General features: G+C 39.3%; 1 protein-coding gene across 1 annotated transcript; it reads right to left on the bottom strand.

Annotated features, from left to right (window-relative positions):
• Positions 1-2,958: 2,958 nt before the first annotated feature.
• LOC108551616 (octopamine receptor beta-3R) lies at positions 2,959-11,086 on the bottom strand. Its single transcript, XM_017905844.1, has 5 exons — positions 9,853-11,086; positions 5,059-5,296; positions 4,688-4,721; positions 3,484-3,565; positions 2,959-3,021 (listed from the first exon to the last, which is right to left on the bottom strand). The coding sequence occupies exons 1-5, from the start codon at positions 10,495-10,497 to the stop codon at positions 2,959-2,961; spliced, it is 1,062 nt and encodes a 353-aa protein (XP_017761333.1). The 5' UTR covers positions 10,498-11,086.
• Positions 11,087-12,962: the final 1,876 nt, after the last annotated feature.

Raw genomic sequence — 12,962 nt, 5'->3', positions numbered from 1 at the left:
ATAAAATATAATAAATATTTATATAATATAGTACTAAATATAATAATTAGTATATATATAACATATAATAAATATAATAATAAATATATATACATATATAATAAATATAATTCACTTGGTACATATTACATCATTGTATTTACCCAAACAAGGATTAGCCCGAAAAAGTTTCTCTGAAAAGAGGAAAAAGGACAGACAAAAGGAAGACCCATGGAACTCCTTGCATACACTATCGACGCGTTCTAATTCGATTACACAAGAAGTAATCCTTCTTTCGCCCCTTAATCGTCTTACGAATCGCGTGTCATCGTGGTCTTCGTCCATGCAGCTCCTCGTCCGCTAATATCCGCCGGCCCGATCGCGATTCTTTCTAACCTTGTACCGCCATTGCAGGCGCTGGAAGAACGAAAAAGGAAGCGGTGAATGCTCCCGCGAAATCCTCTTATCTCATTAAGCGGTAATACCAACGCGCAGAACACAGGCCCCCCGTCATGGATGCCGAAGAAAACGCAGTTTCCGGCGGCCGCCATTTTACGTCGCTGTCGCGTCAGCGTTGTTCACCAACCGGAAACCAAAGCTCTTTGAGACGCTCCACCACGGATTACGTCGTATATTTCGCGAAAATAGGTGTTCAGCTACTCTTTCAATCGAGTTTTATTCAGACTGTTTCTACTCGTGATATATATCACAGGAATATTGTGGACGGTATAAAATGGCGGGATTTTAATTACCGAGGCACTATACCGGTTCTAAAGCCTGTTAAATAACATTCTGTTTGTATTTTTCTTTTTTAAATCATACTTTTTTGCTGTTTTTCGATTTTCCTGTCACTTGTTTGTTTTCTTTCTCGTGATATCGTAATTAATACTCCTCTTATTTAATTCTGCCACAGAGAAGATTTCAGGGCTGTATTAAGGCTTCTAAGTACCATCGTCCTGGTACTTATAATATTTATAACGCAATTTACAATACACAAATTACTCCCCTCTGTTTCTTTTGCGACGTTAAAAAATATTCTTGCGAAATTAAATATTCTCTCGTTAAGAATAATTATTATACCGATTTCTACCTGACAATAATTTACTACGTTACTGTAACAGAATACACGTGTCATGGCATAAGATGTAATATTATTTGTAACAACGTTTACACGCAATATTTTATTTCTGTACATACGACAATACATTCGTGGCGGCGAGTAAATAGAAAATCAAGCTCGTGAAGCACAATGGCCCCAATTCCGAAAATTACATTCACCATGGAAACTCCGATAGCGTAACTAAATTTTCACTGCGAAATAAATAAATAAAAAGCACGCACATCACCGTAATATTCCGCAAGCAAACTTTCCGCGCAAAATTGCAAATATTTATTTCCCATTTATACAAATTGCAATTTATAAAAATTGCGCGATTCGAGTTTCGAGCCTCGCGAAGTAATAACGGGAAAAGAAAAGGCGAATTATGCAGGAACGTGCGTAATAGTTTCATTTCGTCCCTTGATACATGAACTGCGAATAAACTATATTTTTCGCGTAGTTAAACAAACCTGAAAAGTTATGTACCGGTGCTCGTGCCCGAAGTTTTTAACGAAATATTTTTTCTCGTCGCATGGTCGAATGTGCTGAATTCAGTGGCACGACTCTGTTTGCTTACTGGCCAAAAACAATTACCCCCGAGTGCAGAATTTCGCGTAACTTCTCGAGCAGCATAATATAGCCAATTTACTGGCAAATCGATCGTACAGGATCCACGTCGAAATGTATTAAAATAGCCGCGTAGAGGATAGTCATTTTCTCGTAAATATTGTCCACGATTTTACGACTGGGCCCGTATTTCCTCCTGCAATTTTCATTTATTTTTAAGCCGAAGGATGCAGCTTTTATTCGCTCCCAAAGTGGAGCGTTTATCAACACTAATTTTCGGTTTATTGCGAATGGTAATTGGTACTCGTCACATCCTTCTTCAAATTCGTTGCTAATAAAATACCCTTTTATCAAATTAATATTTTAATAGAAATTTAATATGCATCTGCGCGAATATTTTTTTAGTTATTAAATAGTGCAATTATTAAACGAATGAAAATTATTCCTTCTGAAAAATTTCGTAATTGCAGCGGAAATATTTAGCTGTCTTTAATCAGCGAAAATGAAGTTTTTATTAGCTAACTTTAAATTTAATATGGACAATAATTATTATTCGTTATACCCACCCTAAATATGTATTTATTATTAACAGAATACTCCTTTTGTTAATTAATATTTTAACGTGAATTTAGGACAAATTTCCACGCATTTTATTATATTACTGTATGATAGAAGAACTATAAAATTCTTCTCTAAAAATATCTTACTATTTTCGAAATTATTACTCCTTCTTTCTGTACCAATTATGAAAAGAAGAAACAAAATTTTATGACTTATTTGTATTCAAAAATAAATAATATAAATCCATCTCAGACAAAAATTCTGTTTAACCCCCCACTTTCAACTATTACACATTCACCATTAGAAACCCTATAAAAATAAAAAATTTCATAAATCAATTGCATCATTGACAAGCGATAAAAATTGCACTCTGGAAAATGACAGAAAGAGAAGAAATAGAGAAAAACGGTGACAGGCGATTGACGGAAAATTTTGAAAAAAGGAAGACCAACTGACCGGAAGTATTAAGCGACTGCCGTGTCTTTAATTAACCCTTCAATAAAAATCCTTGCATCGAGGTCAGGCGATGAAATTCCGCGGGAACCCTGCGCCACGTGAGACTTTGTAATCAATTTTAATTAACACTCGCGCCATTTTCTTTTCTTTTCTCGCCCATCGTCGAACACTTCTTCCGTGTTCCATGAATATTTCCGTTCGATATCGGCCAATTATCGGGACCGAAAATTAATCAATCGATGGAACAAAATTTGACAGGCCACTCGAGACATTTCTAATAAATTACGGTCGTTGGATCAATAAATCGCGCATTCGATATTCGATTTCTGGAAATTCTTTTTAGATTTCACGCGTAATAACTCGAAGAAACGTCGATAAAACCGGTCGTGAATTAAATATTCGTATCAACTTCGTATAATTATGAGAAATTTGGATTTCGTTGAAGAGGGTGGGAGAGGGTTGGAGTGGGTTTCGGTGTTTCGTTTCCCATTATCCGGTTGAAATAAGACAAATCCTAGTCGACTAGTGCTCCGTGCTTTAATTATGTCTCCTAATCGTGCAAGAAATGTCTCGCACTCCTGCAAATGACAAACTGGAGGTGTTTGGTTTAAAGGTAAGGTGCAATTACGCCGGTGTGCGTGTGGCTGAAATTTAATTACGCTTTAAAATGTATCGAAGGCGAAGGTTGCGTATAAAATCGCTTGTTTTCCAAGCGAAAGCTCCTGAAAAGCCTTCGGGTACTTGGGGCAATTTTAAATACTTCAATCGGTTTAATCGCTCTATGGAAACTGAAACAATAATTACCCTTCCTCGACGAAAACTCGTTTAAAACTTTGACAACGGAGCGAAGTTTGCGAAAAGAAAACCGATATACCTCCTTCGCCAGCCGAACAATATCGGAACCTATTTATCACACCGGATCAAATATCAGTTTCGAACCTGGTCCAAGAACCTCGCACTATAATTCGAAATTATCCAAAGAATAAAAAGAAAATTATTTTGCGAATAATTTTTTAAGAAAATTTTGCAGAAAATTACCTGTGTACATTGACGTATGTATGTACATTCTCGTTGCGTCACATTTGCAAGAATACAATCAGTATTTTAGCCAATATATAAGGTGAAACTATGAAATAGAAAAGTTACAATGTAAAAGCATAATCTCTGAATGAATAGTCCAGGATATGCAAATGAATAATTGATCTAATTATTAGAGAGACTTGAAAAGAATAATTTGCATAATGATGAATGACACAATGAACATCGTTCTATTAAATGTTGGTATATGCTTACAATAGCAAAGGATCCTATTCAGCTTTGCTAGCTATCAGCTTCACCGATAGACGTGAAATATGCAAGACCTGCATCGTTTGAAAGACGTATGTATATATATACGTCAATTAGGAGCGAGAAATTTCTACATCCTCATATAATACGTTTCCATAACAATCACTGTTCATCTCATTACTCCCCAAAAGACGTCACGCTTCCTCTTCGAAATACGTCTTCTCCGAAACGTCAAGCCCTGTCTATTCTCTCTCCCAAAGAGAAATTCTCTGTTAAATTTAACAGTGTGTACAGATTTGTAACTAATATCGCAAATAAAAACAGTGTTCATCGTTATATTAAAAGGCTGTAGTGGTTAACAACAGCGTAGGAGCTCTATCTAGCTCGTTCAGGTACCAGCTTTGCCGATAGAAACGGAATAAACGAGACCTATATTGTTCGAACAACGCACGTCAATTATGCGTCGGAAATCTCCATAATACACTTGCCTAACAACCACTGCTCATCTCGTTATTCGCCGGAAAGGTTCGCTCTTCCTCTCTGAAATGCATCTCCAAAACGCCAAGCCCTGTCTGTCTTATCTTCCCAAGAGAAACCCTACTTTAAATTTAACGATACGTATCAATTTGTAACCAATACCAGTAATAACTGACATGAAATCAGCGATCATCGTTGTACCAGGGAGTCGCGTACACCTGCAGTACCAAAGAATCCCTAAGTATCTCCTCCAGCTATAACCTTCCTCCATGAAGACAAAGTACCTGAACAAGACCTGTATCATTCGAACAACGTACGTCAATTACTCCCAGAAGTCTTCAATCCACCCTGTAACGACCATAATTCACCTCGTTACTCTCCAAAAGACTTCTTCCTCAAAGACGCCTATCTGACCTAGCGTCTCAGGAGAAATCCTATTATTTTCTAGCAGTTGGAAAACATCTGGGTTTCAACGTCAGCCAGAAGGGGAAACAAGACAGCTCCCGAGACTGTCCCGGGAGGAATGACTTCGCAAAGACAGCGTCGTGCAGATGTTCCTACCCAGCCAATGGAATGACGGAACCAGCGTTGCTCAGACCTGGAACGTTCTACGTGTAAATGTTCAGACTCACCGGTTTCGGCGGCCGCTTGAAGAAGCATCTGCTGATGGTGGTGTTGCCTGGTCGAGGACCTGTGATGATGCACGCTGTTCAGCACGATGTTGCTGGACGTCCTGCTGAGCGCCTTCCTCTGTCTCACCGCCTCCTTGTAGATCTTGCAGTACATCACTATCATCACCAGGCCTGGGATCCAGAAGGAGACGCACGAGCTGATCACGGCGTAGGCCCGATTCACTACAAAGGAGCAGACCTGCAACGACAAGGATACTTCGTGTCATTCCCTCCAGGCTGGCAATTTTACGCTGATCGATACGCGATTTCGCCACGCAGGACAAAGCATAGTTGCCAGCCAGCGTTCAGAGCCGCGGCACCTGAGGTTCCACGTGAATGGCAGGATTTTGGGGAGATTTCGTTCGCGTGTTTCAGTGCAAGCCGGAATAAAGATCCCTGCGCAGGTGTGGGTTCTTTCACGGATAGCCCAGTCGAGTGGAACCGCGTTTGAAAGGATTACACAGTGAAGGAGCCTCATCGAGGACTCGTCAAACATTCAGACCCGCCTCGGTGATACAGACCGTGAATTTCAGGTGAAAAAGTGACGATGATTCGCGAGTTCTCGGTACCTTGTGTCGCTGTAGGCTAGAGGGACTCGCGAGGATTGAAGCTTCCTACTATGTCTTGTAATCACCGTTCTGCTCCCTAGAGGAGCAGCTCCCGAGGGATGACGAGCGGGATACATTACGTACCACAGCCTATTAACCTATTAACTGGGAAAGACGAGTTAACTCGATACCCCGACCTGCCAATATCCTCGAGATGGTAAGGTATTTAATCAGGGATCACCTATCTTAAATGCATCGTTACGTTGCTGTTAAGTATATATATATATATATATATACTGAGATCACTGATCAAAAGTTTGATGTTACTGGGTGTCCGTGGCAGTCAGAAATTGAAGAAGCAGCCAGCTGTGAATTTTGCAACTTCGGAAAACACTTTAGTCGGAAGCCAAGCGAAGGTTTCGCTGTTTAATTCATGCCAAAATTAACGAGAAATTTAGCGTGGGAAATGCGATCCCAAATTTTCAGACCGTGATGTAAGTGGTAACGTGGCTACTATTTATGAGTCTAGGAAGACTTCTGATATTTATAGCTTGTGGAGACCGTAAGTTAATAATATTATTACCAGAGATGTAATAATTAACTTTAATTAATGTCATTAATAATATTCAACCATATATATCATAATATATATAGTAATACATAATACTATTATATACATAATTGTTATGTTAATTAATTATTATTTGTAATAAATTATTATACATAATAATATTACATATAATAACATATAATAATATATACAATAATATGACATATAAGAACATATAATAATATATATAGTAATATTTAACCATATATATATAATAATTAACTAACCTCAATTTAAAAAACCAATTTTAAATTTATGATTAAAAATTCTGTATTCGATATTATCATCATGATCATTTGGTATTTTCATTTTTTTTTTTATACGATACATATGAATTTTTTAATTTTTTCTATCTTTTTTTTTAAGTTTCTCTCCCTCCATTTCTCCATCTCTTGTACTGTTAAACGGACGTGGTAAGTTTAATGTTAATGATAATTAATATACTTGGTAATAATTAATAATAACACCTCATATATATATACGATATAATTGACTACTCTAACTTTTCACCATTTCGTTCCAATTTTATCAAGTTAATATTTAACCATATATATATATATAATAATTAACTAACCTCAATTTAAAAAACCAATTTTAAATTTATGATTAAAAATTCTGTATTCGATATTATCATCATGATCATTTGGTATTTTCATTTTTTTTTTTATACGATACATATGAATTTTTTAATTTTTTCTATCTTTTTTTTTAAGTTTCTCTCCCTCCATTTCTCCATCTCTTGTACTGTTAAACGGACGTGGTAAGTTTAATGTTAATGATAATTAATATACTTGGTAATAATTAATAATAACACCTCATATATATATACGATATAATTGACTACTCTAACTTTTCACCATTTCGTTCCAATTTTATCAAGTTCATATACCTCAAGTTGAGATACAAATTATAGGATTTTCAATTTTGAAATTGTTTCATTGTGTACCGCCCCAGTCAAGAAGCTACTTAATAATTGGCACAGTTTACGAGACTGTTCTCCAGAATTGTTAGCTTCCAATCGCAGACCAATTCGATTTTACGTCCGTCCACATTTTAACGAAGGCCGTTATCACATGAGCGGCCCGACACATGATTTAACAGCTTATAAAAATCAGTGACACGTTTCTACGCGAATCGTGGCGACCGTTTCACGGTTCATAAATACGGGTTTCCAATTTAATTCTCCTCGCGATCGCGAAAATATAAAATTCCTCTATTTAACCAGGGAAGATCTTAAATCAGGATTTCGACGTTGATAAATCGGAACCCGAGTATAGAATCACTGGCGAATGACGAAGCGCGACTGGCGAGCGTAATAATCGAAGAAAATCGTTCGATAATCGAATTTCGATTTTAGCCGAGGGCGAAACGCGATTTTTAATTCAATTTTGCAACGCAGTTGAAATTCTGTCGTGCATGCAGAATTTATATTAAACCTCCCTCATAATGAGATGAAACCTTTCCTCGCGCTTACGTAAACTTCATTTCAAAGCAATGTATCATATCGCTGTTAACTTGCATTTAAGCCGCAGAATAACAGAGCCAGGCAAGCCGATCATGCTTGACGTTTGGATCAATTGGAAGAAACTCGCCATTTCCAACCTTGCTAATCGACCTATAAAATTGACTACATTTCGTGCAACTTCGTTACAAAATATCGCTACCCAATTTGGTCGTGGAATTTTTCGATTCTATGGACCAATAACTCCAACAAATTTTTTGGTGAAAACTTTTTGAAATTCGAAATTTTTGATTGGGAAAAATATAAATAAATGGTAAATATTTGTGAATTTATTTCACGGTAGTTTCAGTTACTTTTCCGTCTTTATCTTTGCGCGTGAGAACGAAACCAAGTAACGTGAAGTAGATCGTGTCAGTGGTGGCGCTAGTGAGGTACGGAGAATGAAATATACTCCGTCGAAGTCGTGTCACTGAAAACGATAAATGGTAAAACAATTCTATTCTCTTCGGTGTGTTTTACTGAAAAAGGAAATAAAAATAGAGGGAATAGAATTTTTTCAGGCCTAATAACCGAATATTCATGAGCAACCATAACCTATTTCAGTGTAAACAGGAATAAAGTAATTTTATTCTAGACGAAGAAGATAATTATTTAATATTTATTTGATATCACTAAATATTGTAGAATTAGTGGCTATTTCTTAAATTATTTTTCAGTCCATATGGCTACCAGGATAATTACGGAAATATTTGTAATTGTTTGATTAAGATTGTGAGAGGTATCACTATGCTGTCTGGTTGCCAGAAATCTTTGAGTTCGTGGATTTGCAAAAATCTAGCTCTCGTTAAGAAAAAGGATTGGAACTGCAGTTTAATACCGGTAATAGCAACTCCCTTGTCCAATTATACTCCAGCTGCAAATGGAGCATCGACTCCTCGATGTCACGCCGGTTTATTTTTATTACAGCCGACTGAAGATACGTTTAAATTGGATTTGTCCAGCCAGCTAGCGAAACAGACACGGACACTTGACGTTTTTATCACGGGACAGATACGAACGGGAATCGTTCCATTAGATTAATGAATAATTCTATTTATGTAATGCAATTTCCATCGTAGTAACGACGCTACGTTTCGATTTTCACCGTTAAATATAATGAGATTATTTGGACAACAGGGGAGGGAAAATTAAATGTACAGCGAGTCTTTCGCGTGACTTTCACCTGGAACAGTGGTTCCTGATCTTCCTCAACTTATAACACGGACTAATTCTTAAAATTCCAATATAATAACGAAAAAGAATTATAATTTCACGATGTCAACGAAACTCAAGTCACGGAATAAATGGAAGCAAGTGTCAATTGCTCTTTCGCGTAGGAAATTCAATCGCGGCGACTTCTAAATCCACAATGGGCCACGACGTCCACGACGGTGGTTCCCATGATGCATCGACTGTTATGCATAACCAAATTAGCCAATCAAGGAAACAATAGTGCAAGTTACGTGGACCACACGAAGGACGTGATTGGTCGATTTGCACGTAACGCATGCGTATGCAAATGGCTGAAAAGCCTTGCACAAATCCTCTTATCCCTGAGGAATTATCGTCGGTATTCACAATTTCGTATGCAGGTCAGAACGCTTATTAAGTAGACACGTTACGGTATCTAGTTATTAACCGGAAGTCACCTTGTACAATGGGATCAAATCGGTTGGACAACAAAACGTGCTGCGTGAAATTATCGTACGAGATGATAGAATGATAATTGGACGGTGTAAAACCCCAGAACTGTACACGCCAATGTTTTATCTACTTATTTCATTATATTTTCGATGTATCCCCGTTACTCGCATAGTCACGCGATGCAAACTAATCCTATTTGCAGACGTGACAGTTCTAGCCAATGCCAAAAATTCCCCAGACCAATCTCTACGACTGTGTTAGAGAAGATGCACCTATCGCACTGTGACCGATCGAATCTGTATTCTATTAGACTGCTAATTATTTGCCAGACACTTAAAATACGGAATAACAATCAGTAAATGAATATAACAACTTCGAAACCAGGTCCACCTACCTAAACGTTGTCAATTTAAGTATTCATGATCAAAAGCTCAAGAATCGGTCAAACTCACCTGTGGATTCTTCACCATGTAGTCCATATGCTCCTGCGTAGTGTACCAGCCCAAGAAGATCGGTATGAAGCTGATAAGGGCCGGCAAGATCCACGCGCTACCCAGCATGCACCCCACCGTGCCCTGTCTCATGATCACCGTGTACTCGAGCGGGCTGACGATGGCGTAATACCTGTCCACGCTGATGCAGCACAAGTGGAGTATCGAGGCGGTGGAGAAGTAAACGTCCAACGAGTTCCACACGTCACACATGAACCGACCGAACAACCACTTTCCCCCGGACAACTCAGCCGAGGCATTGAACGTCATCGCGCACATGGCCACCAAGAGATCAGCCGCTGCCAGGCTGACCACGTAACAGTTCGTCACCACGCGCAACCTTCTGTGTCTTCTAACGCTGGCTATCACCAGTGCATTGCCCAGCACTGCTGTCGTGATGATGCTGCCCATGATGATGCCCTTGATCACTACCACGAACACGTTCACGTTCTCGGAAAGGTTCTCGACCGTGGGGTTCCCCACTGGGACCGAGGTCACGTTGTTGGCCGCGGTGCTCGATGGGGTGCTGGTGTTGCTGGAAGACGTCGGGGTTGGGTCCACTCGGCTGGGTAGGCTTGTCGTCACCGCTGCCATTACGTTCAACATGGTGGACCACGTGTCTGATGCTCCCCGACTGCGTTACTCGCTCATGGCTCTGGAGGACTCCTGGCCACGCTGATCATGACTCTTCCTTGCCTCCTGTTAGAGTTTTGACTAACTCTAGTGCACAGTGACACGCTGTACCGATGGCGTGTTGACAGAGTTTGCTGCAACTATGATGACTTTGAGGATCTCAGGCTTGTTTGATGGGTGTGGCAAGTTGACTAATAGAAAGTGGGTCTCTCAGAGCTCAGGAATGGTTAATTGGGTATACAGGTCTCTGTTTATGTTTATTCTTGGCTTGTTTTGGCTAATGGAGGAATGTTTGAAGTTCTTAGCGTTGATTTGATCACTCAGGGTGCTCTTTGACGGAGAGTAGGTGCACTCTATGTACCCCCAAATTGGACCTTCTGCAAGAAGCAGGTGTTTTGACGTGATTGCCAGCATGATACAGGGGTTTCCTTAATGGTTGTGCAGTCATGGCGATCGACCACGAGCGTCGAATGTCCATCGTTGATCAAAGTGTCGTTACATATCTTTGGTTAGGAGGTTTGCACCTGGTGTCAGTAGAAAATGTCTTATCCGTTTTTATTAACGAAACTTCATCTTTGCTCGAGTTCAATTAAATTTCACGATGATCACACGGAACACTGAGTAAAATTAGAGTCCAGTTTCTAGATGTTACGATTCGTGGTGCACAATGGTGGCCGTTTATCCAGTTAAACGAAGGCTATCGCAGGTATTAGACTAATCCCGCTTGCTTCTGATTCGTAGCGTAGTCCCTGCAATTCAGAGATACAGGCAATCATTAAATTATAGTTACAAAATTATACTTCTTAAATATTTTAAGATACATCTAGAATAATTTAAGTGCTTGGTAGTTATTTAATACTGATTACTAAGCTAATAGGTATTACTAGTTTTATAGTATCTATTTTTGGAGTTACCCAAAACGTATAACAGATATTAATAAAATTGAGGGGAAAACGAATTCGAAAAATAACTTTTCCTGTCGCCTCGATTCCAATTTAAAAGATCACGTAGCAGTTAATTATGACTGTTCTATGGAAATGAGATTTTTCAGCGAACGAGAAATTCCTGTAACGCGTGTCACGCACAGCCCGAAGATACCTATGCCGAAATATTAATCAACGAAGGGAATTAAGGGGGTTGCATTTGCACGCTGGCAATTGCATTGGATCTACGAGCTGCAATACTTCCAGGAAACAGCGATACGTAAAGCGGAAAGCGAGATAATCCGCATAACGTGAGCCAGCTGACAGTTCAAACCGGAAACGCTGGCTTGCATCCTTCACCAGGATCCTCTCGACTACGAAATTTGATATCACGGTATTAACATACCGAGAATAACCCCGGGATGATCCATTTCCAAATTCATAAAATTAATTTATCGTTTCTCGAAATTCGTAGCAAAATATCGAAATAAATAATCACTCTATTTTATTTGGATTAAATAAAAAAGAAACGAAACTGCATCCTCGTAATTTTAAACTTTCATAGTGCCAACTGTGTTCCAGGTATACCCCAGATATTACATTTTCATTGTAATTCCGAGAATCAATTTTTATACATAATTACAATATTTATTTAAAAATATTTAGGAGACTCCCAAGATTTCTAATATAATTTTGAATCCCAATTTCCTCAACACTCTAGTATCAGCCAATCTCCCCTTATCAAGCAAAATAAAGAAAGCAAACAAAATCGATGATCATACCTAGTCGAAGATCAAACGCAACTCGCCACTACCCTTTTCAGTCGACCACTAAAACGAAAAGAGAAGAGAGACAAAACCAATCGTGCCCAGCTAAAAATCAAATAAACCCTAATCTTCGAAACTCCAATTCGAAAGCAAATCACAGGATCTTCAGAAGAGGCCACGACCCTTCTAAACAACGTCGAGGCAATTTTCAACACCCCCAATCCCACCGTGAGAAAAACGAATTGTCCTATTTACGTCGGAAAAGAGAAGCATGGTCTAGTGACGTAGGACAAAAAGGGATGAGAGGCGAAGAAAAGGATGAAGAAGTCAGAGGTGGGAGGAATTACCGAGCCCTGGTTCCGCGACGCAACAGCTTGCGAGGCCGCAACAAATGCCTCGCTGAGCGCCACGACAAGTTCATCCTCCGCGGACTTCCGTTACAAATTGCATCGATGACAAATCGCCCTATCTCGACGGCGTTGCTGCTTAACCAGCGGCTATGCTCGAGGAAAAGTTGGCCAGGCCGTAGCTTCTAGTTAAAAAGTGATTGCACGAAGATGGAGCTATTTGCGAAGAAGATTACAGGAGGGCCGGCGGAATTACGCGGCGCGACGATGAAATACTTTCCCGTGTCGCCGTGGGACGAGGTGGCGCGTCGTTCGGCGTGTCAGCTGATATAATGAAAGAGCCCAGGCGAATTCTGGGTTGCTGCGCGACCTGATCGACGGACCTTTAATTACAACCGACG

This window comes from Eufriesea mexicana, unplaced genomic scaffold (assembly GCF_001483705.2).
Source record: "Eufriesea mexicana isolate 0111107269 unplaced genomic scaffold, ASM148370v2 scaffold4787, whole genome shotgun sequence".
NCBI lineage: Eukaryota > Metazoa > Arthropoda > Insecta > Hymenoptera > Apidae > Eufriesea > Eufriesea mexicana.
This window is presented reverse-complemented; position numbering and strand designations above follow the sequence as displayed.

Bases quoted from the DNA above. Each gene is read 5' to 3' on its own strand.
- LOC108551616 (XM_017905844.1), bottom strand. From the start codon at position 10,497: ATGTTGAACGTAATGGCAGCGGTGACGACAAGCCTACCCAGCCGAGTG. The intron at 5,297-9,852 runs GTGAGTTTGACC...TTGTCGTTGCAG, and splicing joins ACATGGTGAAGAATCCACAG to GTCTGCTCCTTTGTAGTGAA. The intron at 3,566-4,687 runs GTTATAGCTGGA...TGTGATAAATAG, and splicing joins CTTTGTCTTCATGGAGGAAG to GTTCCGATATTGTTCGGCTG.